The sequence below is a fragment of the Mobula birostris genome, chromosome 18 (assembly GCF_030028105.1).
Source record: "Mobula birostris isolate sMobBir1 chromosome 18, sMobBir1.hap1, whole genome shotgun sequence".
Taxonomy (NCBI): Eukaryota; Metazoa; Chordata; class Chondrichthyes; order Myliobatiformes; family Myliobatidae; genus Mobula; species Mobula birostris.
The window spans coordinates 64,974,620-65,001,228 of NC_092387.1; the positions used below are offsets into that span (position 1 = coordinate 64,974,620).

At 45.2% G+C, this 26,609-nt stretch overlaps 1 protein-coding gene across 4 annotated transcripts in view; it reads left to right on the forward strand.

Moving 5' to 3' along the window:
• zmiz1a (zinc finger, MIZ-type containing 1a) overlaps positions 1-26,609 on the forward strand; it is a 451,595-nt gene that overhangs the window by 224,553 nt on the left and 200,433 nt on the right. For all 4 annotated transcript variants that reach the window (XM_072282833.1, XM_072282834.1, XM_072282836.1 and 1 more), the window contains exon 3: positions 21,705-21,824. In XM_072282833.1, coding sequence (XP_072138934.1) covers positions 21,756-21,824 — 69 coding nt within the window. In that variant the 5' untranslated portion in view covers positions 21,705-21,755. The remainder of the gene's footprint in view (positions 1-21,704; positions 21,825-26,609) is intronic.

A 26,609-nucleotide genomic window follows, 5' to 3' on the forward strand; every position in this document is an offset into this window, starting at 1 on the left:
CCAGGTGAGGGGGAAGGTGTGTGGATGGGGGACGGATGAAATAAGAAATTGGAAAAGGTAAAGGGCTGAAGAAGAAGGACTCTAGTAGGATAGTGGACCGTGGGAGAAAGGGAAGGAGGAGGGGAACCAGAAGGACGTGATGGACAAGTGATTAAAGTAATTATCCAGTTGAAGCAACATGAGGAAGCCATGTCCAAATGTTAGTGATAGACGCCACCTTCTTGAGCCACCACTTCTTGGAGATGTCCTCAATGGCGGGGAGGGTTGTACTCATGATGGAGCTGGCTGAGTCTCCCATTTGGATGCCATAATTTAATCTATCTCCTCTCTCCCCTATACGTGCTTTCCAAACCCTGGCCACCCACAACCTTTTGGAGCTTCTCCTCACCAATCACGTTTAATCTGTGTCCCCTTGTTCACCGCGCTTCTGCCAATTGGAACAGTTTCTCTGTTCGTTCAAGATTTTAAGTATCTCTTGTCTTACCCCTCCCAAGGGAAAGAATCCCAGTTTCTCCAGCCTACCTCTGCCACTTTGTCATTTGTCGAAGCAACACTTTTCGGTTGCTGGGTGCCTGATACACTCCTGTTCACGGCACCCAGCCTAGATAAAGAAAGCCCTTGTCTCCCCGTACTTTCATGCTAATTAGTACACTGCTTCAGTGTAAGACATGCCCTCTGCCAACACAACACAAGCACAAGGACAATTTAGACACAGCAAAAAGCAATCACCAGCAAATTAGAGGTGTAAGTGTTACACTTGTGTAGGTGAGAGAAGGTTGTGGCTTGTATGTTCTCATGAATTCATTACAAGCCTGCACGTCCCACAACGGGTGATAAGGAAGATTTGTGAGCTAGATTTGCAATTCTGTTTACTTCAAAGTTGTAAATCAAATTTAGCTGGTAAATAACAGTTTGTCTTTTCGCTAACTTAACCTGCTTAGGAGGGATTTGAACCGTGAAATGCAGCATTGAAAATTAGATACAGTTGCTGGTCAAGAAAGGCTGTGGATAAGTGTGAAGGGGATGGCTGACTTTCGCTGCAGATTTGCCTTGTTATGTGGCCTGCCTTGCCTTCTGAGTGGCGCAGTAATGTGGCCTCTGACCTCCTCATTACATTCCCTCCACCCGTGGGGCCCCCCACCCCTTTAGACTGAGGCTTCCCATTGGCCGTGTTTGACAGAGGTTTTCATGTTTCATTTGTTTGAGTCATGAAGCAGAGGTTAAAGGTTGCCGTGCATTGTGCCGAGCCGAGGCTAACACACTACTCTGTGAATGCCAGACTGTGCGAACTGCTGCTGTATTCTCTAACACCTTCCATGCTTTAACTTGCTGCCCGACACTTCTCTGTCGAAGGGTAAACTGCTGAACGTTTGTACATAGAACTTGGAACAGCATAGAACAGGAACAGACCCTTAGGCCCACAATGTCAGTGCCAAATTAAAATAAATCTCTTTTGCCTGCAAGTCATACAGAACCCTCCAAAATCCTTCTTGAAAGAATTCTTCTATTCCCATCTACACACCCCTGCTTCCTTTCATCGCCTTTGTATTGGAATTGGTTTATTATTTTTTTAAACTAAATAAACTTTATTCATAATAAAGAATTATTTACAGGAATAAAGCGTTCAATGCCTTTTTTATTTTTTAGAGGCATGATCGATGCTTTCCCTACTGTTCTATAACATTCCTACACGTCAATAGCACTGTTGCCACTCTTGTGGTCCTCTGGAGTGGTGTACGAACTTACTTACTTCCCGTTACACCACTGGTGTTTAGGGCAGCAAGGGAGGTCCTCCATCTCTGTCTGTGCAGAAGGATTCTTAATTCCTGTTTCTGTAATAATTTTTGTTTGACCATTCAGGGTTGTTAGCCCAGAGTTGAAACCCAGAACCTGGAGGACTGGTGGACCACTCTTAGTCCAGCCTCTGCCCTTTGACCTGTTTGGCATGGGTGACCCCACCAAGAGCCAAAGCACAAGGCCCTGACTCCAGCCAACATCGCTCTCCAGGTCATTGAGGCACGCAAGCCTCCAAACCCTATAACAAGGTTGTGGTCCTCTTGGAGGGGCGGTATGCTAACTACTACAATAATTGACGGGCTTCCTACCCCAATTTGGCCCCTCCCTCTCCAGTAGGAGAAGAATCCTTCACCGTGGCCGTTCCCCAGCAAGCCCTGGCTGCACCAAGCTTCGTACGTCGTCAGCACGTACTGCAGCGGTCTAGACTCTGCCGGTGAGCAGCATTCCTCCAGCAGACATCTCGATGTGCTGGCGGACAAACATGTTTCGGGCTGCTGTTGTCACATGTGGAAAAACTCTGTTTGCAAGCCTTCCAGACACGCAGGTAGCATAGCAGTTAGCGTCATGCTATTACAGCGTGAGCAATGGGAATTCAATTCCGCCAGTGTCTGCAAGGCCACGGCGAGGGAGATTGTTCGTCCTCAGGAAGCTGAGAGTAACCCAAACCACCACTGAGTCTCTGATAGCTCAGGTTGTGGAAAACAATTCCCAACTTTCTCTCCTATCAGGTCTCCCAAGTAGGCGGTCAAAATGAACAGCATAAGGAATATCCAGCACACCTACAGATTAACGTCTCATTTGCTACACCACCGTATTTCTGCTGTCCCGTGCTTCATCAGGTGATAATTAACCTCCTTGCTCCCTGGCCTAATGAATGTTTCTCTGGAAGAAGAGGTGGTGGGAGAGCGGTGGGTGGGGACACGGTTTTATTTAAGACTTTAATCAAATCTGTCAGGCAGGTGATAAGAAGCATAGATGATAAGGTGTACAAGATGATAAGAGGCATAGATCGAATGGATAGGCAGTGACTTTCCCAGGGCAGAAATGGCTAATAGCAGGGGGAATAATTTTAAGGTGATTTGGAGGAAAGTATTTTGGGGGGTGGAATGTGAGAGGTAAGTTTTCTGTTACACAGAGAATGCTGGGTGTGTGGAACACCCTGCCAGGGGTGGTGGTAGAGGCAGATACATTAGGGATATTTAACAGAATCTTAGATAGGCATGTGGATGAATGAAAAATGGAGGACAGTGTGGGAGGGAAGGGTTAGATTGAACTTGGAGTAGGTTTAAAGGTTGGCACATCATGGGCCAAAGGACTTGTACTGTACGGTACTGTTCTAAGATTTATATTTTCAGAAAAATGGGACACTGTTGAAGTCCTGGATCTGAGGCATCCAGAACACATGGGGACGTTGTCCTGGCTGCCAGCTTAACTGGTGGTGTTCTCATTTTGTGACTTAAGACCGTAAGACATTGGAGGAGTAGAACTAGACCATTCAGCCCGTCAAGTCTTCTCTGCTATTCCATCTTGGCTGATTTATTATCCCTCTCAATCCCATTCTTCCGCCATCTCCCCGTAACCTTTGGCACCCTTGCTAATCAAGAAACTGTCAAGCTGAACTTAAAATATACTTGGCTTCCACTTCTGTCTCTGGCAATGAATTGCAGATTCACCAACCTCTGACCAAAGAAATTCCTCCTCATCCCTGTTCTAAAGGGACCTCCTTGTATTCTGAGGCTGTGCTCTCTTGGTCCTAGGCTCTCCACTATTGGAAACATTCTCTCCACATCCACTTTAAGCCTTTCAATATTTGGTAAAAGAGGCTTTCAATCACTGCCCTGCAAAGGGTCACCTGCCATGCTGTCAGGACAGGTAATTTTCCATATCCCCTGATCTGGAAACACTCTTCCCCCCCACCCACCGTGCCACCTTTTAATTCTGTGTACTTCACCCCGTCATGCTTGGTTTTCTTTGCCTTTGTCATTTGAGAAAGGAGATCAAGAGGCAGTACAGAAAGGAAACAACATTTTTGATTTTTCTCCCTCTTTTCCAACCACCATCAATCAAGCTTTTGGTTAGAAACACAGAATCATTGCAAAGTTAATGCACAGAAGTTGCCTCCAAACAAACTGTTGGAAAAAGTCAGCAGGTCAGGCAGCACCTGTGGGAGGAAAAAGAGTGTTTACGTTTTGAGTCAAAACCATGCACCAGAACTTGGACCAGAAACATTGAGAGTTTCTTTCAACACAGATGCTGTTCGACCCTTCTTGTTCCTCCTGCAGTTTGTTGCTCCAGACTGCAGCATCTTCCGCCTCTTGTGTCTGCTGGAAGAACTCAGCGGGTCAGGCAGCCTCTGTGGATGGAGATGGACAGTCACCATTCCAGGTTGAGGCCCCTCACCTGGTGCATAGGATGGTCTTTGACCCGAAACATCATCTGTCCATATCCCCACTACAGATACTGCCCGACAGGCTGACTTCCTCCAGTAGATTGCTTTCTGCTGCGGATTTCAGATCCTGCCATGTCTTGTGCGCGTAGACTTAGCACAATGTAGTGTAGTGGTTAGCACAATGCTTCAGTATAGGTGACCCGGTGCCATTCCCATCGCTCCCTGTAAGGAGTTTGTACTTCTCCCTGTGATAGCGTAGGTTTCCTCCAGGTGTTTCAGTTTCCCCCCACAGTCCAAAGACGCTGCAGTTGGTGGGTTAATTAGTCATTGCAAATTGTCCCGTGATTAAGCAAGGGTTAAATCAGGAGTTGCTGGGTGGCACGGCTCGTAGGCTCGAAGGGCCTGTTCCATGCTGTATCACAATCATAAATAAACAAACAAAGATAAAACACACACACACACACACACACACACCATGTACAACAGTGACTGCAAATTCCACTCTCTTTCCAAAGGTCCAGTCGGTATGATATTTCTGTCTGTCACCTCTCAGACAATGTAATCCTGATGCAGAGGGAGACCGAAGACCTTGGCACCAAGGGAACACTGCGGCCCATGAGTGAGAGCTGTTCGCAGGCGGTGTGTTCTGTGCCCCTTCCACACTCCCGCTGTCGCATGTGGCTTTCATTATTTTTGAGCTGGGGTGGGGAGGGGGGGACGAGCATGTAGGCCTCTTTTCAGCCCCACCACTCTTACTGCCTGGAGTCTGGCGTCATAGTAAAGGCTGTTAAACAGAGACCAAATCTCCACTCCGTCTGTGAGCATTTTATGTAAATATATTACCTAATGTACTTTTGGAGCAGTGATATATTTTACTCCATTGTGTGTGTGTTGTGAGTCTGCTTGTTGTGGGGGTGTGTTGTTTGCATGTTTTGTGTCCCACAGTTCGTTCTGAGTATGTTGTGTGTTTGTGTGTGCCTGTTATCTGTGTGTGCCGTGTGTCTGTATGCTGTGGGTGGGTTAAGTGTGCCTGCGTGCCAGGGCTGTGCACCTGTGGGGTACACAGTCTGAGTGGTGTGTGTGTGTCTGTGTGTGTGTGTGTGTGTGTGTGTGTGTGTATAGGTGCGCACACACGTACACAGTGTGTGACCCAGGACAGCCTCGGTCTGTTTCGGTTTACAGAGGAACAATGGAAATGTTTCTGTGTTCGTGGGCAGGAGACACATCTCGAACCCCTCTGCTTCCAGCCAGCTTCTCTTTGTCTGACACTGCCTTTTACAAAGACCAGCCAAGCAGCTGTGGCCCATTTTACACCGTCTACCACAAGGAGGTTTATTAAAGAGAATTTCCTTTCCTCAAGTGTTTAATGATTAAATTAACCTTTAACCCCTGCTCCTCCACCTTCTGGTTGCTTTGTTTGTTCTGTGAGCTTAGCGGCGGTCACTGGGCAGCCATTTAGTACTGTCACAAATTGGTCTATCAGTAACAGCGAGGTGGGAATGGCGCGATGCTCCATTAAAAGTGGTGGGAAGGGGGGGGAGAGGAAAGAAAATGTATTTTTATTCCTCCTTGCTTCTCACCCGGTTGCAGAGGTGCAGTGGCTTCAACAGCGGCAGGCAGCGACGAGCTCTGCCCTCGGGTTAGCGAGCCACATTCATTAGCGAAGCGTAGCGGGAGAGCAGAACGGGAGAGATTGTTAATCAATAACTACAAGGTCAGGCGGGCTGTCTCAGCGCTGGTGAGACCTGTCAGGAATGTGTGTGTGTGTGTGTGTGTGTGTGTGTGTGTGTCTGTCTGTCTGTCTGTCTGTCTGTTTAAAGACATAGGTCTGTGTAATCCGGGCAGGAAAGCGAGGCTTCGGCAGTGGAGAGCGCCACCTGCTGGCGTGAAGCTGGCAACGTTCGCTTCACGCAAAACCCAGATGATAGTCAAGCCTCTGTGTGTCATTTCATCGTGATATTCGTTTTGCGGCAGATGTACATCGCAATACATAATTTAAAAATCTATAAATTCAATAAGAAATACTTAAAAATTGAATTAAATAAGTAGCATTAAAAAGAGAACAAAATGCTACGGTAGTGTACTTGAGTTCCACTGAAGGGTCTCAGCCCAAAACGTCAACTGTTTACTCTTTTCCATAGATGCTGCCTGGCCTGCTGAGTTCCTCCAGCATTTTGTGTGTGTTGCTTGGATTTCCAGCATCTGGAGATTTTCTCTTGTTTGTACTTGGCTTCATTGTCCATTCAGAAATCTGATTGGGAAGGGTTCAAAGGAGGTTCACATAATGTTTCCAGGACTGAAAGGCTTGTCATATGCGGAGCATTTGATGCTCTGGGCCTGTGCTCACTGGAATTTAGAAGAATGAGGGGTAACCTCATTGAAACTGGCTATGTGTTGAAGGACCTGGATATAGAGTGGGTGTGGAGGGGATGTTTCCTAGGGTGGAGGAGTCTTAAGTCCAGAGCACACAGCCTCAGAATAGAAGGACGTCCTTTTAGAACAGGAATGAGGAGGAATTTCTTTAGCCAGGGAGTTGTGAATCTGTGAAATTTGTTGCCAACTGGCAGCTGTGGAGGCTGAGTTATTGGGCATATTTAAGATTGAGGTTGATAGATTCTTAATTATTCAGGGCATGAAGTTGATACAGGGTGAAAGCAGGAGATTGGGGTTGAGAGGGAAAATAGATCAGCCATGATGAAATGGCAGAACAAACTTGATGGGCCAAATGGCCTGAATCTGCTCCTATATCTTATGATACAAGAAGCTGTTCTTAAAACTTTGCATGTGTGCCTTCAGGCTCCTGTACTTTTTCCCTGATGGTAGCAATGAGAAGAGGGCATGTCCTGGGTGATGGGGTCCTTAATGAATGATGCCACCTTTTAGAGGCATCGCCTTTTGAAAATGTCCTCGCCCTCGCTTGTGGGGAGGCTGGGCTCTGGATGTTCCCTGTTGCTGAACCTGGAAAATACTGAATCTATTGACTTGAAAAGGATTGCCTTGACATTTCCTGCCGCCTTTCTGCATACAATACTTTACACGTGTAAACAATACCCATGCATTCAAAAACATTGCAGCATCCTGTCCATATCAATTGGCTAGAACCAGACAGCCCAGGAAATAAAACAGAAACTACATTCAGTGCCCACTTTATTAGGCGAACACGTAGAACCCGGTGTGGTCTTCCACTGCTGTAGCCCACCCACTTCAAGGTTTGACATTGCATTCGGAGATGTTCTTCTGCACACCACTGTTGTAACGTGTGGTTATGAGTTACTGTCACCTTCCTGTCAGCTTGAACCAGACTGGCCATTCTCCTCTGTCTTCTCTCATATACAAAACGTTTTCGCCCGCAGAGATACTGCTCACTGGATTTTTTTTTTGTTTCTTTTACACCATTCTCTGTAAACTCTAGAGGCTGTTGTGCATGAAAATTCCAGGATATCAGCAGTTTCTGAGATACTCAAACCACCCTGTCTGGCACCAACAATCATTCCACAGTCAAAGTTACTTAGATCACCTGTCTTCCCCATGCTGATGTTTGATTCAAACAACAACTGAACCTCTTGACCACATCTGCAAGTTTTTATGCATTGAGTTGCTCCCACATGATTGGCTGATTAGATATTCGGACTAATGATCAGGTGTACCTAATAAAGTGGCCATAAAGAGTAATTTGCTGGGAAGATTTTGTTCAGCAGCTATGGTTGACCTTGACTTAATCCTCATTGCCCCCTGCAGCCACCTAACCCCACCGCCCCCATCACCCCGAGCCTGTTGGTGTAGAATCTCAAGACCATGCTGGCTGGTCTGTCTCCACGTCACATTGAAAAGACGTGCTGGAGATAGTGCCACTAGGGGCACACCTTTCTGAAAAATCAAAAAGTGCTCCATAGGTCAGTCAGCATTTGTAGAAGGAGAAGCCTTGTTAGTGTTTCGGTGTGGAAGCCCTTTATCAAGACAGGAAAGGGGGGAGGGGGAAGATCAGGTTAGTTTTAAGTTGCAGTGAGCGTAAGGGAGAAATGGACAAGACAAAGGGAATAGTAAACTGTTTTGATTTAGAGAGAGTGGGGAACAGTTGGATAGAACAAAGGAATATGTCTAATTTCATTTTGATAGAATCAGGCACATTCCCTTTATCCTTTTCATCCTTTTTCCACTCTCTCTAAATCGAATATGTTGCTTTCATTCACACTTCTGATAAAGGGTTCCTCCTTCTAACCATTGAGCATATCTACATGAAATGTTGTTGCAGGAAAGCAGCATCCGTCACTAGGAACCCCACCACCCAGGACATGCTCTCTTCTCACTGCTGCCATCAGGAAGAAGGTGCAGGAGCCAAAGAACTCACACCGCCGAGTTCAGGAACAGTTAGTACCCTTCAACCATCAGGCCCTTGAACAAAAGGGAATAACTCCACTCAACTTCATTCGCCCTATCAGTGATACGTTCACACAGCCAACAGACTCATTTTCAAAGGCTCTTAATCTCGTGTCCTTGAAATTAATTGTTTTTATATATATTATTGTTTCTTTTTGCATTTGCATAGTTTGTTGTCTTCTGCACTCTAGCAGAAAGGCCTACTTTGGTGGTCCTTCATTGATTCTGTTATAGTTACTATTCTATAGATTTGAGTATGCCCACAAGAAAATGCATTTCTGGGTTGTATATGGTGACATATATGTACTTTGATAATAAATCTTACTTTGAACATTGAACTTTGAAGGTCTCATGAATCAGAAAATATGAAGGTTCTCAAACAGCAACTCTTAATTCTTCTCCATAGATGCTGCCTGACCTGTTGTGTAATTCCGGCATTTTATTCCAGATTTCCCACATCTGGAGCTTCTTGATCTTCACTGTTTGCTCAGTGAGGGACCCAACACATTAGTTGTTTGTTTATTTTATTTATTTTTGGTAACAGATCCTTCCAGCCCAACAAGCCCCCCGCCGCCCAATTACATCTATGTGACCACTTAACCATGTGTCTTTAAAATGTGGAAGAAGACCGGAGCACCCAGAAGAAACCCACAGAGTCACCGGGGAAAATGTGTATTCTCCTTACAGACCGCGGCAGGAGTCAAACCCCAATCCGTAATCACTGGCGCCGTAAAGCAACTGCAAACGATGCAGAATCCGTTTGGTTTCCATTGTCATTATCAATGCAGAGAAAAAAAGCTTAGGCTGATCTTGAAAGAAGAAGAAAGCAGAACTTGCATCTTACAGCCCATTCATGCTGTTGGGAGGGTACAGCCAGTGAAATATTTTAGAACTGTGGTCACTGTTGAAAGAGGAAGCTCAAAAAAATTGCTCACAGCTAATAAAAGTTTCAATAGCATATCATAGTTATATCCATAGTTTCCAATACAACTCGATCACAGGTGGCAACCAACACAGAGGCGGATACATTTGGGGCATTCAAGAGATTAAGGTAGGCACACGGACCATAGAAAAATGGAGGGTTACATAGGAGGGAAGCATTAGATTGATCTTAGAGTAGGTTAAAAGGGCCTGTACTGTGTTGTACTGTTCTATGTTCAATTTATGTTGAGATGGCTCTTAGAATTCGAGTTAATTTGACCTTGTGGGCTCTATAATTAATTTATGCATTGTGGGAATGTTCTGGTCAAACTCGTGAGGCTTCTGACGAGTCTTTAAGATAGTCTCATCTCAGAATTACCTCTCTTCACTGCTGTCACTTGCCAGATTTGGTTAACTGGTGTCAGTGATATACAGGAGATGGTTGACACTTGCATCAATTTGTTTTCAATCTTGTGCCAAAGTACTTCAATTGCTTCCAGTTTATCATCTTATAAGTTGGTCTCTCATTCCAAAGGCCGCTTGCAGTTATCCACCTACAGCCATTTGTACCTTTCTCATTGCTCCAAATCCAAAACAGTTTTTCCCAGCTACAATCCAGGAATTCTGATCTATAATCCATAATCGTACACCTGGTGGTGTCAAAGTTGAATCAATATTTCACCAACATGGGATATTAGCGTTCTTCTCTGAATGTTCCCATTTCCAGGGAATATCCTATCTTGCTCTGAATAGATGAATCATAAATCATACAGCAAAGAAACAGACCCTTCGGCCCAACTAGACCATGTCAACCAAGACATTCCATCCAAAATAGTCCCATTTGCCAGTGTTAAGGCCCCACGCCATCCAGAACATGCCCGCTTCGCATTACTACCATCCAGGCAGAGGTACCAAAGTCCAAAGTTTCACTCAGTGGTTTAGAAACAGCTGAATCACTGGTCACAGTCAGAATGGTCCATGAACCTATGAACACTATATCACTCTTTTTTTCTTTCTTTCTTTGCACTATTTATTTATTTCATAATAAATGTTTCATCTCCTAAGTTACAGAGAAAGGTTGAACAAGTTAGATCTTTATTCTTTGGAACGTAGAAGCTTGAGGGGGGACTTGATAGAGGTGTTTAAAATTATGAGGGGGATTGATAGAGTTGACGTGGTTAGGCTTTTTCCATTGAGAGTGGGGAAGATTCAAACAAGAGGACATGGGTTGAGAATGAGAGGACAAAAGTTTAGGGGTAACATGAGGGGGAACTTCTTTACTCAGAGAGTGGAACGAGCCTCCAGCAGAAGTGGCTGAGGCAGGTTCAATGTTGTCGTTTAAAGTTAAATTGGACAGCTATATGGACAGGAAAGGAATGGAGGGTTATGGGCTGAGTGCAGGTCGGTGGGACTGGGTGAGAGTAAGAGTTCGGCACGGACTAGAAGGGCCGAGAAGCTGGGAGATGATAGGTGGAAGGGATAAAGGGTTGAAGAATAAGGAATCTGATAGGAGAGGACAGTAGGCCAAGTGAGAATGGGAAGGAGGAAGAGCATCAGAGGCAAGTGAGGAGAAATGAAGAGGTAAGTGGGGAGCCAGAATGGGGAATGAAGAAAGAGAGAAGGGAAAGGGGGGCAAAAAATACCAGAGGTTAGATAAAACCAATGTTCATGCCATCACGTTGAAGGCTTCCCAGATGAAATCCTCCAACGTGAGAGTGGCCTCATCGTGGCAGTACTCCAAATGCAGCTTTACCAGCATTTTGTACAACTGCACCATGACCTCCTGACTTCATACTCAACAGATAATTCTATGCTAAAAATATTAAGTGCTGCACACTCAGATAGTGTTCCAGCAGAGTCCAAGTATTTGTTTTAAACTTTAATCGATAAGGAAGGACAATCTTTATTTAAATTTCACTTAGATGGTTTCTAACAAGTCAAAGTAGATGTATTGTCAAAGTACATATATGTTGTCATATGCTACCTCAAGATTCATTTTCTTGCAAGCATTTTCAAGAAAATAATGAAATACAGTAGAATTTGTACAAAAAAACTACACATAAATAAAGACTGACAAATAACCAATGAGTAAGAGAAGACAAATTGTGCAAATAAAAGATAAACAATACTTCCAGCGTGAGTTATAGACACAGCAGCATCTGTCCACAGTCCACCTGTCCCTACACCTCCTCTCTTGCCACCATTCAGGGCCCCAAACAGTCCTTCCAAGTGAGGAAACACTTCACTTGTGAGTCTGTTGGGGTCGTCTATTGCATCCGGTGCTCCCAGTGTGGCCTCCTCTACATTGGTGAAACCTGACGCAGATTGGGGGACCGCTTCGTCGAGCACCTCTGCTCCGTCCGCCACAACAGACAGGATCTCCCAGTAGCCACCCATCTCAACTCTGCTTCCCACTCCCATTCAGATATGTCCATACATGGCCTCCTCTACTGCCATGATGAGGCTAAACTCAGGTTGGAGGAGCAACACCTCATATACCATCTAGGTAGTCTCCAGCCCCTTGTTATGAACATAGAATTCTCCAACTTCCGGTAATTCCCTCTCCCTCCCTTCCCCTATCCCTATTTCACTCTGCCTCCTCCCCCAACTGCCTATCACCTCCCTCATGGTTCCGCCTCCTTCTACTTCCCATTGTGTTTTCCCTATTCCTTCTTCACCTTTCCTGCCTATCACCGCCCCCCCTGCTTCCCCTCCCCCACCCCTTTATCTTTCCCCTTACTGGTTTTTCACCTGGAACCTACCAGCCTTCTCCTTCCCACCCTCCCCCCGCCTTCTTTATAGAGCCTCTGCCCCTTCCCTCTACAGTCCTGACGAAGGGTTCCGGCCTGAAACGTCGACTCATCGTTTCCACGGTTGCTGCCCGACCTGCTGAGTTCCTCCAGCGTGTTGTGAGTGTTGCTCTGTCCACAGTTAAGTGGGGCTTGTTGGTGGGTGCAAGAGACCAGTGAAGGTTGGCAGAGGACAGCTCTGGACATGAGAGAGGACTTCTCCCTCCAACCCCTACCCTTAGATAGTGCATGGGAGGAGTCTTTATGCTAACTTGAGAGGTTGTTGGATTAAGCGGTAGAATTATTATTTTTCTTGTAGTTTAATTTTCCTATGCTCGTTTGTATTTTTATATCATCATCTATGTACATGTAATTGTTCACTGAGTTTTCAAGTAATTATGGTCCAGTTGCCTCTGTAATTTTCAGGAAACGTCTTGGTTTCAGTAGTGGGTGTCATATTACTTGAATCTGGCGCTCTTGTTGGTTAACTGTTGTCAATGGAATTTCTGTTATCTCTCATCTGGTATGAGAAGACCACAACTACTATTTAGTCTTCTTTCCTTTATTTCTCTTCCTCACGTTTCTCCTTCTTCGCTGTTGTAACACTTAATAAAACAGCGAAAGGCAACGAGTTTTGTGCCTCATTCTTGACTTCTGAAAAAGCTTTCGATCAGTCCTGTGTGAAAGAGAATGCTTGCAACAGCCCCACTCTCCCCAGTTTCACTACCTTGATATTCATGTTCATGTCTCTGCTGTCTGAGACTTGAACCTAAGTAAACCACCCAGCGAGCCCCCTGCTGACGCAGAGATCATTTTTAAAAATACTTGTACCTTCGGTAAACAAATCCCGTTCGAGTAAGGAATTTGGTGAACTGCCCAGGCGCATCCTGGGACACTTGCCTGAATCAAATCGGCTCTATGTGAAGTCTGCTGTCTGCATCGTTTACTTCATGTTGGCACATCAGAGAAATATGACCTCCCTTTGAATGGAAGGGTTTTACTCACAGCTTCTCACTGTAATCGCTGTTGTGGCACTGGGTTTATCAGGATATCGGAAAGGAGGAGGATGTGAACATAAATTTCACAATCTCATCCTTTACTCTTTCTCAATTTCCTTATTGGGTTCTGGTGAAAAAAGTGGTGGATACAGACTAGTCAATCACAGGAAAACCCCTTCCCACCACTGAGCACATCTACAGGGAGCACTGCCACAAGGAAGCAGCATCCATCATCAAGGACCCCCACCACCCCAGGCCATGCTCTCTTCTCACTGCTGCCATCGGGAAGGGGGTACAGGAGCCTCAGGACCCACACCGCCAGGTTCAGGAACAGTTATCATCCCTCAACCAACCAGCCCCTGAACCAGAGTGGATAATTTCATTCGCCTCAACACAGCTGATTCCACAACCTATGGACTCACTACTCATGCTCCCAGTATTTATTTATTTATTTTGCAAACTTTGCAAGTTTGTCTTCTTTTGCACATTGGTTGTTTGCCAGTCTTTCTTTGTATATAATTTTTCGTTAATTCCATCTGTAGCCACAGTACTGTGAATACCCACAGGAAAATGAATCTCAGAGTAGTATATGGTCATATATAGAAACATAGAAAATAGGTGCAGGAGTAGGCCATTTGGCCCTTCGAGCCTGCACCGCCATTCAGTACGATCATGGCTGATCATCCAACTCAGAACCCTGTACCTGCCTTCTCTCCATACCCCCGATCCCTTTAGCCACAAGGGCCCATATCTAACTCCCTTTTAAATATAGCCAATGAACTGGCCTCAGCTGTTTCCTGTGGCAGAGAATTCCACAGATTCACCACTCTCTGTGTGAACAAGTTTTTCCTCAACTCGGTCCTAAAAGGCTTCCCCTTTATCCTCAAACTGTGACCCCTCGTTCTGGACTTCCCCAACATCGGGAACAATCTTCCTGCATCTAGCCTGTCCAATCCCTTTAGGATTTTATACATTTCAATCAGATCCCCCCTCAATCTTCTAAATTCCAGAGAGTATAAGCCTAGCTGATCCAGTCTTTCATCATATGAAAGTCCTGCCATCCCAGGAATCAATCTAGTGAACCTTCTTTGTACTCCCTCTATAGCAAGAATGTCTTTCCTCAGATTAGGGGACCAAAACTGCACACAATACTCCAGGTGTGGTCTCACCAAGGCCTTGTACAACTGCAGTAGAACCTCCCTGCTCCTGTACTCGAATCCTCTTGCTATGAATGCCAGCATACCATTCGCCTTTTTCACCGCCTGCTGTACCTGCATGCCCACTTTCAATGACTGCACTTCGATAATGAATTTACTTCGACCTTTGGTTTCCATTTCACTTGATTGTACAAAGCATGTTTGGTCAGTTAGTGGAAGATACTGAAGTAGGTGGCAGATGCTGGAAACCTAGAGCAACCTACACAATGTGCTGGAGGAACCCAGCAGGTCAGGCAGCACCTATGGATGGGAATGCACAGTCAAAGTTTACTCCTGATGAAGGTTCTCGTCCTGAAAAGTGGACTGTTTATTCCCTTCCATAGATGCTGCCTAACCTGCCGAGCTCCTCCAGTACATTGTGTGTATTGCCCTGAAATAGGTGGAGTTGTAGACAATGTAGTCACGTAGAAATTTGAACACTACAGCATACTACAGGCCCTTTGGCCCATTGTATGATACCGATCTTTAAACCTACTCTAAAATCACTCTAACCTTTCCCCTTCCCTCCTACATAGCCCTTCATTTTTATCCCATTCATGTGCCTAAGAGCTTCTTAAACAAGAGGCTCATTTCAGAGTCTAGATCAGGAGCGTGACAATATTCCTACATTCTATTAGTTGCATAGGATTTGTTTCTTGATGCACTAATTTTGTTTTCGCCTTTTTATTTTATTTTTTTTTTTATTTGCCTTTAGATATGCCTAAAGTGCACATTTTAGTTTAGCATTGTAGTGTGGACCTCTACAGGAGGTAGAGTGCCTGGTAATTTCTAACCGTAGGGGGAGCCAGTTTTCTGGTGCCCCCGTGACAGTGGGAACATGCGGTGGCACTGAATGAGATGCATTATTTGGGGTGACGGGTTCCTGACTGTATTGGGTGATGTGGCTAGATTGGGAAGCATGTGCAGTTTGCTCTGGGTTTACCGGGTAGTGTTTCTGTTGCAGTGCTGGGCTGTGCTGACTTCCAGGGAGTGGGGCAGTAAAGTTCAATAGCGTCACAACTTGTGGCCACCGCAGGCAGGGGGCACGGAAGAGGCAGGGGTTCATTCAGGGGGTGATGAGCACCCGGTATCCCATACCCGCCTGCCCCCCCACCAGTCCTGCTTCTGTTCACAACCCATTAGCCCCACACTCCTGAGGGCTGTGAGGACCTCTGCTGCAGCTGATCTCACCTTTGTGCGAATCCATAAGACCATAAGACAAAGGAGCAGAAGTAGGCCATTCGGCCCATTGAGTCTGCTCATCTCCGCCATCAGTGGGTCAGTCTGTGACAGGGTGCCTGTCACTATCGCTTGGCGTCAGCTGTCATATCCTGCAAGCTGCAAGCATTCGCCAGTCAGGGCAAGATGTGCTGAACACAAACACACACACACACACACACACACAGTTCTTGTGTTCATATTCACTCTGGGTCTCATGTCCAAAGTTCAAGCTGCATCATATATGTCACCATATATTACCCTGAGATTGCAGACAAACTGCGAATGTGAATAATAGATAAATAAATAGGTAACTAAATCATACTGAGAACACGAATTGTAGAGTCCTTGAAAATGAGTCTGTAGATTATGGAATCAGTTCAGCGTTGAGGTGAGTTGAATTATCCGTGCTGGTTCAGGAGCCTGATGATTGATGAGTAATAATTGTTCCTGAAACTGGTCTCATACGGCTCAGACAGGGTAAGACAGGCAGATTTCCTTTCCTGAAAGCAATTAGCGAACTAGATGTGTTTCTGCTTTCATGGTCACTCTTACTAGTGGTAGCTTTTTATTGCGAAATTATTTCATTAGTTGAATTAAAAACCCCCGATGTCTGTGGTGGGATCTGAACCTGCATATTCAGGTCAGACATCCATTCCTCCGCAGATGGATTTGATCCTTAGCGTGTAAGCTTTACTGGCCCCTCTTATGCTAGAATTAACCTTTAAGCCTTCAACAGGGTTTTCGTTATAAGACTCTTTATCTGGCGACTGGATAGAAAATATCATCAGAATATGAGTGGATTTAATTTAATTCCATGAGAGTTGATGAAAAAAGTGATCAAAGGAAGCCAGGGTTAGCGGTATCTTTGGGTTGGAAGAACCATATTCTCATAACGACTGACCTGAACAAGGTAAATGATCCCCAGGATCAGAACCAGGTTTACTGTCACAGGCACTTGTCATGCCTGTCCTAAGAGGCAAGATCACTGTCTCCTCCTCCCCTTTCTCCTATGATCCACTCTCCTCTCCTACCAGATTCCTTTTTCTCCAGCCCTTTACTTTTCTCACCCACCCGGCTACACCCGTCACCTTCCAGATATTGTCCTTCCCCTTTCCCCCCTTCTACTCAGTCCTGATGAACGATCACAACCTGAAACATCGACTGTTTATTCCTCTCCATAGATGCTACCTGACCTGCTGAGTTCCTCCAGCATTTTGTGTGTGTTGCAGAATTTGTGATTTGTGACTATAGCACAATATAGGCAGAGCAAGTTATTATAAGTTACAATAAATCACTATAAGAACATAAGACATAGGAGTGGGGTTAGGCTGTTCAGCCCAACAAGTCTGTCCCCACCATTTCATCATGGCTGAATTATTATCCCTCTCTTCTCCATTCTCCAGCCTTCTCCCGGTAACCTTTGACACCCTTAGTAATCAAGACCCTATCAGCCTCCACTATAAATATACTCTGTGACTTGATCTCCACAGCCATCAACTCCCCAGGTTCACTGCTGTCTGGCTAAAGTAATTCCTTTATATCTCTGCTCTAAAGAGACATCCTTCTGTCCTACATTCCCTCACTATAGGAAACATCCTCTCCATGTCCACTCTATCGAGGCCTTTCAATATTCAAAACTACTATAAGTTAAAGAAATGTAAGTAGTGACAACGAAATAGTGAGGTCGTGTTTGTGGATTTATGGACCATTCAGAAATCTGATGGCGCAGCTGAAGAAGCTTTACCTAAAACGTTGAGTGTGAGCCTTCAGCCTCCTTTAACTCCTCCCTGATGGTAGTAATGGGAAGAGGGCATGTTTTGGGTGGTGAGGTTTGTTAATGATGGAGGCTGCCCTTCTTCAGGCTTCTTTGGTGACGTTTCAAATCTTCCCAAACTCCTCGTGAAGTATGCTAACACGCCTTCTTCACGATTGCGTCAAGGTGATGGGCCCAAGGTCAATCCTCGGAGATGTTGCCTCCCAAGGGTGGGAGCGGCCACAGACCAGTACCGTAAAATATCAGTGCCGCTGAAAATCATCTCCATTTACCTTCTACCTGTTACAGAGCAATGGTGTCCCCAGTCAAGTTGAGTTTAACGTCACGTGAGGTACAAGTACAATTAAACATTGGCTTGTGGCAGCTTTACAGGCACTTAGATGCAGACAACACCCAGAATGACTGGTTGTCCGTCGTATCCGGCGGTGCCAGTTAGATTTGTGTAGTCCTGTTGTGTGTTCGTAGATGCTGCTGAGTCCAAGTTGTGAGTGACAAAGGACATGGAAACTGCTGGATCGGGGAGTGGAGCTGCTGCTTGTGCTTTCCTTCTTTGTCGGGCAGCGGTTAGTACTGCTGGTCGTCTGCCCTCCAGGTTGTTGTGAGCAGTTCTAACCAAGCTTGTCAGCCACTCCGGTCTTGCGCAGTCCGTTCCAGCCGTTTTAGTACGAGCCCAGCGTGTGCCGTGTTAGCTTTCACGCAGTCTTGGAACCTCTCACAGGGCCTGCGCAACAAAAGCTCACTAAGGTGATACATTATCCATAAAATAATTCTATACAGTGAAAAAAGAATATACAACAGCAAACCCTTAGAGCAAAACTACAAAATCTTATTTTAAAGTAAGCCTGTAGTTGTGTCAGAGTAGTCTATAATGTTCTGTTACTAAGGTAGGTTAGGATTGTGCTGGTTGGTTCAAGAACCAAATGGTTAAGGAGTAGTTGTTCCAGAACCTGGTCCCATGGGTCTTCATGCTTCTGTACCTTCTGCCTGATGGTAGCTGTGAGGAGATGGCATGCCCTGGGGATCCTTGATGATGGATGCCTGCTCAGGAGGCAGTGTGTAGTGCAGTGAGCTTATCAATCGGAAACTGATGTTGAGTCACTCAAATGGATGTTGGTGTCAATTACAAAATGCTTGGCCATTGCGAGAGTCAGATAGCTGTTGCATCAGGATCAGGGATGCAAAGGAGGAAAGGGAAGTGGAAAGATCTGGGGAAAGGAATTCCAGAGCTTAGGCCCTTGGCAACCATAACCATGGCTGACGGCAGGTGGACAATTAAAATTAAGGGATGATCAGACAGAGACAACAAGAGACTGCAGATGCTGGAAATCTGGAGCAATGCATACAAAATGCCGGAGGGACTCAGCAGGTCAGGCAGCAGCTATAGAGAGAAATGAACAGTCAGCATTTCAGGCTAAGGCCATTCATCAGGAACAGGGCAGAATAAAAGGTTGAAGGAGTGGGAGGAGCATGAGCTGGAGGGTGATGCTGCCTGACCCACCGTGCCTGTGTCGCTAGAGATGGTCAGGTCCTGTGGTTGGATTCATAAACACAAAATAATCTGCAGATGCTGGGATCAAAGCAACACTCACAACATGCTGGAGGAACTCAGCAGGTCAGGCAGCATCCGTGGAAACGATGAGTCGACGTTTCGGGCCTTTCCAACCCTCCCCCACCTTCTTTATAGGGCCTCTGCCCCTTTCCCCTACAGTTATGACAAAGGGTTCCGGCCCGAAACGTTGACTCATCGTTTCCACGGATGCTGCCCGACCTGCTGAGTTCCTCCAGCGTGTTGTGAGTGTCCCTGTGATTGGATTGGAGCATGAAGGTTTACATGGATGGTATGGATGATTACAGCCAAGCCGAGATTCCGTGGTCACATCAACATCAGTTCGTACCTAATGTCCTGTGCGGAAGACCATATGAAGGTCTTGACTTATTTCCGATGATCCCAGTCACCCTTGTTTGGAAGAACTGGGCCGTCCATCTGAATGAAGACTTTGTTTCTGGTTCAATCAGACTGAGATAGGCCAAGTAAACAGTAGCTCACCATGGTCTGGGGAATCTGATTGGAGCAGAACGTGAGATAAAGGCAATGTGGGAAGGCAACTGTTTACATCAGAGTTCCTGAGGGAGAGTGAAGGAAGCTGACAGGGGTGGAATTTTCTCCAACATCTTTATTACTCATGTGGTTTTGAGAAAATTTTTGTAGTGTTTTCCAGAGAGAGCCAAAGTCCGTGTTACTCAGACCCAGTGCGTATGTGACAGAATCTTTGTAGAAAAGTTATGCTTCCATATTTAGCAATATTTTAGCATACTTCAATCAAGTTACAGTTTTGTTTCACAATCAATTCTGTTTTGTTAGTGTAACAGTCTTACCTGATGATTTTTTTCTGAAATCACATCCTGACTTAAGCCGACTACTAGGATTTAAGGCCATGTCTTTGAGAAATTACGGAAGCACCTTGGCTTCCAGAGTTCAGCTGTGCTGCAGTCGGGGGCTCCAAGCCCTCAGAATGCTTCGATGTAAAATACAGAGACAGAAGAAGGCCATTCTGTCCTTCAGGCTGATCATAGCTGATCATCCAAATGCTAAACCCCAGCATTCCCCCCTTAATACTTCGAACCTTTTAGCATTAAGAAATAAATCTACCTTCCTGGATATATTTATCAATGTGTGTGAACGTTTGCTCCCTGTTTGTGGTGTGGATCGAACTCCAGTGCACAGAAACGTAAGAAGCTGCAGAGAGGAGTGAACTCAGTCCATTACATCAGAATACATCCCTTCCTACCATCAGTAGTATCATCATAAATACATCCCTTCCCACCATCGGTAGTATCATCATGAATACATCCCTTTCTACCATCGGTAGTATCATCATGAATACATCCCTTCCCACCATCGGTAGTATCATCATGAATACATCCCTTCCCACCATCGGTAGTATCATCATGAATACATCCCTTCCCACCATCGGTAGTATCATCATGAATACATCCCTTCCCACCATCGGTAGTATCATCATGAATACATCCCTTTCTACCATCGGTAGTATCATCATGAATACATCCCTTCCCACCATCGGTAGTATCATTATGAATACATCCCTTCCCACCATCGGTAGTATCATCATGAATACATCCCTTCCCACCATCGGTAGTATCATCATGAATACATCCCTTTCTACCATCGGTAGTATCATCATGAATACATCCCTTCCCACCATCGGTAGTATCATCATGAATACATCCCTTTCTACCATCGGTAGTATCAACTTGAAAATGCCTCTGAAAACAGCATCTATTATCAAACATCCCCACCATCCGGGCAATGCCATGTTCTCGCAGCTACAGTTAGACAGAAGCATGAACTCCCACACCACTAGATTTAAAAACAGATACTTCCCTTCAATAGCTTGGTTCTTGATGCCAAGTTCTGAACATTAGCTCAACATAGTAACACTATGACCACTTCACGAAACAATGGGTATTTTTTTCTTCTAATTATGTTTTTCCTTGGGTAATTTTTATGTAATATGTTTTTCTTGTGAATGTTATGTGTCTAATGCAATCAGCCTGTGCATGTATATAATTGTGAATATAACAATAAACTCAACTTGGCGTGTGTGTGTGTGTGTGTGTGTGTGTGTAAGAGATGATGTGAATACAGCAACACACACAAAATGCTGGAGGAACTCAGCAGGCCAGGCAGCATCTATGGAAGAGAGTACAGTCGATGTTTGGGGCCGAGTTCCTCCAGCATTTTGTGTGTATTGCTTTGATTTCCAGCATCTGCAGATTTTCTCTCGCATGTGAATACACTACGTGTGGCTTTGTATGTGTGCTTCTATATTTGTCTGTGTCTGGGAGAGTTTGTTAGTGTGTGAGTATAGTTATTAAGTTATTTATTTATAGGATGTCAACTTTAACTTATCAGTAAACAGTGGAGGGAAAATTAAGGGATGAAACTCAAGGGAATCCCTCCAGAAGTGAAGGCTGCAGCGCCGTGCTGTTGAATGGGCCAACAGCACAGGTCCTGCAGAAGGAGTTGGTGCCAACCTGGTCAGGTCAGCTGTTGCTCCGTGACATCATGGCAATAGAATGTCGCCTCTTGCTCACTCACTCACTGTCACCACATGTCATCCTGCAAAGACAAATCGCTCTGAGCCGTCTGTGATGTGCCTCAGTGCATTAGCTGGGCTCTCAGATCCCCAACCAGTAATTCTGTTTTTTTTTGTTTTGCAGAGTGGAAGAGTTTAATGGCTTACAGGTAGAAGGCAGGAAGAGAGAATAAAGATGAACACAGTAACATCAATGGATAGACACATCCAACAGACGAATGATCGACTGCAGTGTATTAAACAGGTAAGGAAAAATACTCCTCGGCAGTGTCTCACCCCTCGTCCCCCTTTTGTGTGTGGTAGGTCGTGTCTAAGTTTTTCAAGGAAATTGGAAGGAATGTTTATGAAGCCAAGGCAATGGATCTTGCCTACATAGACCTTAACAAGGCCTTTGACAAGATCCACATGAGAGATTGGTCAAGAAGATTCAGCCGCTTGGCATTCAGGATGAGGTAGTAAATTGGATTCAACATCGGCTTTGTGGGAGAAGCCAGAGAGTGGTAGTAGGTGGCTGCGTCTCTGACTGGAGGCCTGTGACTAGTGAGGTGCCGCAGGGATCGGTGCTGGGTCCGTTGTTGTTTCTCATCTATATCAGGGGTCCCCAAGCTTTGACCGGTTTAATATTGACAATATTCTTGCAGACCGGCCGACTGGGGTGGGGGTGGGGGGGGCGGTGTTCAAGTAGGGTTAAACTCACCTCAACATGCCTTTTACAGTAAAACTTTCTCACTCCCAAATAAGGGAAAAAAGTAGCAGTCAAATCCCGGGACCCTTTACCCCAGGAAAGACTACCATGACCATGAAGCCTTGCGTGGGCACCTATGTGCGCATGCCTGACTGCGCATGTAATGTACGCATGCGCATACGTGCCGATATTTTCCCCCACGAATCGGTTTTGCCTTCATCTTTCCGACTATACGTACATTATTTCTACTTTATATAGGCTGTGTATTTATAATATCATTCCTGCTTTTACTATATGTTAGTGTTATTCATTTTCGGTTTTAGTGTGTTATTTGGTATGATTTGGTAGGTTATTTTTTGGGTCTGGGAATGCTCAAAATTTTTTCCCATATAAATTAATGGTAATTGCTTCTTCGCTTTACTCCATTTCCGCTTACAAACGGTTTCATAGGAACGATCTACCTTAGCGGGGGAAATACGAGACAAACCAATTTAGCCCAATATACGGGATGTCCTGGCAAATACGGGACAGTTGGCAACCTTATGTTCAAGTTCAACAGTGTGTGACAGGGAATGAGGAAAGGTGCAGCTGACTCACATCGTTTCCTCGCGGCCTGGTAGCACATGCTTTGCGGCCCGGTACCGGTCCGCGGCCCGGTGGTTGGGGACCGCTGATCTATATCAATGATCTGACTGATCACGTAGTAAATAGAATCAGCAAATTTGTCGATGACACCAAGATCAGGGATATTGTGGATAGCGAGGAAGGCTATCAAAGCTTGCAACGGGTTCTGGACCGGCTGGAAAAATGGGCTGGAAAAAAGTATTGAGTACAGGAATTGGAATTCAATGTTGAAGTTGTATAAGGCAAGAGTGAGGGCTAATTGAAGTGCTGTGTGCTGTTTGGTCAGTACAGTAAAGATGTCAGTGAGATTGAAAGAGTGCAGAGAAAATTTACAAGGTTGTTGCCGCAACATGAGGGCCTGAGGTACAGTGAAAGTTTGAATAGGTTAGGATTTTATTCCCTAGAGCATAGAAGATTCTGGAGAGATTTACTGAGTTATACAAAATGATGAGAGGTATGAATAGGGTCAATTCAAGCAGGGTTTTTGCACTGAAGTTGAGTGAAAATAGAATTAGAGGTCAGAGGTTAAGAGTGAAAGGTGAGATGTTTAGGGGCAACATGAGGGGGAACTTTTTCACTCAGAAGGTGGTGAGGATGTGGGATGAGCTTCCAGTGGAAATGGTGGATGTGTGTTCGATTTCAACATTTAAGAGAAATCTGAATGGATACATGTATGGGACAGGTATGGAGGCTATGCTCCAGGTATGGATTGATGGGACTAGGCAAATTAATAGTTCAGCATTGATTAGATGGGCCAAAGGGCCTGGCTTCTCTGCTATAGGGTTCTTTGATTCTTTAACTATTAAGTACACCTGTACACAGGTTTGATAATGTAAATATCTAATCAGCCAATCATGTGGCAGCAACTCAATGCATAAAAGCATGCAGACATGGTCAAGGGGTTCAGTTGGTGTTCAGACCAAACATCAGAATGGGGAAGAAATGTGATCTAAGTGACTTTGACTGTGAATTAATTGTTGGTGCCAGATGGGGTGGTTTGAGTATCTAAAAACCTGCTGATCTCCTGGGACTTTTATGCACTATAGTCTCTAGAGTTTATAGAGAAACAAAAGACAAGACATTCAGTGAGCAGCAGTTCTGTGGGTGAAAACATCTTGTTAATGAGAGAGGTCAGAGGAGAATGGCCAGACTGGTTCAAGCTGACAGGAAGGTGACAGTAACTCAAATAACCACACGTTACAACAGTGGTGTGCAGAAGAGCATCTCTGAACAATGGCGAACCTTGAAGTGGATGGGCTACAGCAGCAGAAGACCACGAGCACACACTCAGTGGCCACTTTATTAGGAACAGGAGATACCTAATAAAGGAGCCACTGGGTGTAGAACAGTACTTCATTGTACAGCTCCTTGAGCCCACAATGTTGTAACCTACTCCATGATCAATCTAATTCTTCCTTCCCACATCGCCCTCCATTTTCCTATCATCCATGTGGCTATCAAAGAGTCTCTTACATGTCCATAGTGTGTTTCAGCCTCTACCACCACTCCCGGCGAGGTGAGCATCTGTTACCCATTACTAATTTATGACGTATCTCCAGGTCAAAGTAGTTGCAGTGTGGAGGAGAAACGACAGGTCCTGATGTTGTACTGCACCTACAGCCCTTGTCCCTCTTGGTGGTGGGAGATGCTGTGGGAGTTTGGGTGCCACAGTAGCTAGTGGTTATACTTATACTTTATACTTTATTGTCGCCAAACAATTGGCACTAGAACGTACAATCATCACAGCGATATTTGATTCTGCGCTTCCCACTCCCTGGATTACAAATATTAAATATTAAAAATAGTTAAAATTAGTAAATATTAAAAATTTAAATTATAAATCATAAATAGAAAATAGAAAAATGGGAAGTAAGGTAGTGCAAAAAAACCAAGGGGCAAGTCCAGATATTTGGAGGGTACGGCCCAGATCCGGGTCAGGATCTGTTCAGCAGCCTTATCACAGTTGGAAAGAAGCTGTTCCCAAATCTGGCCGTACGAGTCTTCAAGCTCCTGAGCCTTCTCCCAGAGGGAAGAGGGACGAAAAGTGTGTTGGCTGAGTGGGTCGCGTCCTTGATTATCCTGGCCGCACTGCTCCAACAGCGTGCGGTGTAAAGTGAGTCCACGGACGGAAGATTGGTTAGCGCAGCACTATTACCTTGGGTTGCCAGAGTTTGCACTTCAATTCCAACGTCACCTGTACCGAGTCTGTGTACATCCTCCCCGTGGGCGTGTGGGTGTTCTCCGGTTTCCTCCCACACTCCAAAGACATACTGGTTGGTAGTTTAATTGGTCATTGTAAATTCTCCCATGATTAGGCTGGGGTTGAATCGGATGTTGTTGGGACGTTGCGGCTCGAAGGGCTGGAAGCACCTATTCCATGCTGTGTCTCTAAGTAAATAAATACCCGAGCAAGAAGCTGCAGTGCGTGTTGTAGATGCTACAGATTGCAAACATGGCCCATTGGGTCCGAGAACATAGTACCGCATACTGCAGGCCATTCTGTTCACGACATGCTGACCTTTTAACCTTCTCTAAAATCAATTCAACCCTTCCCTCCCACGTAGCCCTCCATTTTTCTGTCCATGGGCCCATCTAAGAGTCCCTTAAATGTCCCTAACGTATCTGCCTCTGCCACCACTCTCTGTGTAAAAAACTTACCTCTGACATCCATCCCTGCACTTCCCTCCAGTCACCTTAAAATTATGCCCCCTCGTATTAGCCATTTCCACTCTAGGGAGAAGGCTCTGGCTGTCCACTCTCTCTGTGCCTCTTATCACCTTGTACACCTCAATCAAGTCACCTCTCATTCTCCTTTGCTTCAAAGGGAAAAACCTTAGCTTGCTCAACCTATCCTCATAAGACATGCTCTTTAATCCAGGCAGTATCCTGTAGAGATTCTGTACATGCAGGAAATCTAGATTAACACACATGAAATGCTGGTGGAACTCAACAGGTCAGGCAGCATCTATGCAGAGTTATACACAGTCAACATTTTGGTCAAGACTGGTTTATTCCTCTCCATGGATTCTGCCTGGCTAGCATCCTGGTAAATCTCCTCTGTACCCTCTCTATAGCAAAGAAACAGACCTTTCAGTCTATCAGGTAATGCTAGCAATCAAACTCCTTTACAGTAATGCTATTTGATCAAACATATTCCCATCAACTCTGCCCAGGTTCTGCCTCTGAGCTACACACTTGGGGCAATTGATGGTGGCAAATTAACCCACTGAGGCTCATGTCTTTGGGATGAGGAAACCAGAGCACTCAGTTTCAAGGAGAACATGCAAACTCCACACAGAGAGCATCAGAAGTCAGGAATGAACTGAACTATGAGTAACCATCTAATTAACTGTTCCACTGTAGAGCTTATGGTGGAAAAGACATATCTTCAGGGTGTGGAAAGGCTGTCAATCAAATTGGACTTTGGGTGAAAGCAGGCAGATTGGTAGAGAATTCTTCCAGGTATTAAATTTAATTGCATAGCTGTCTCTGTCTCCAGGGCTGAATGGTCTTGTCCTGTGGAATTCTTCCTAAATTAAGCGTGGCTGCACATAAGGATTTTGCACTTTGGACAGGTAGATAATTGGTGCAGCAGGGACCTAGCATGTTGTTGCTGGCCGGTAAAGATAACGGACCAGCGGCTAATTAAGAAGGAGGTGGAAAGGCACTGAGTAGAGCTCAGATGATGGTCACTGTTCCCGCTAAGCTGCTTGGGTGCAT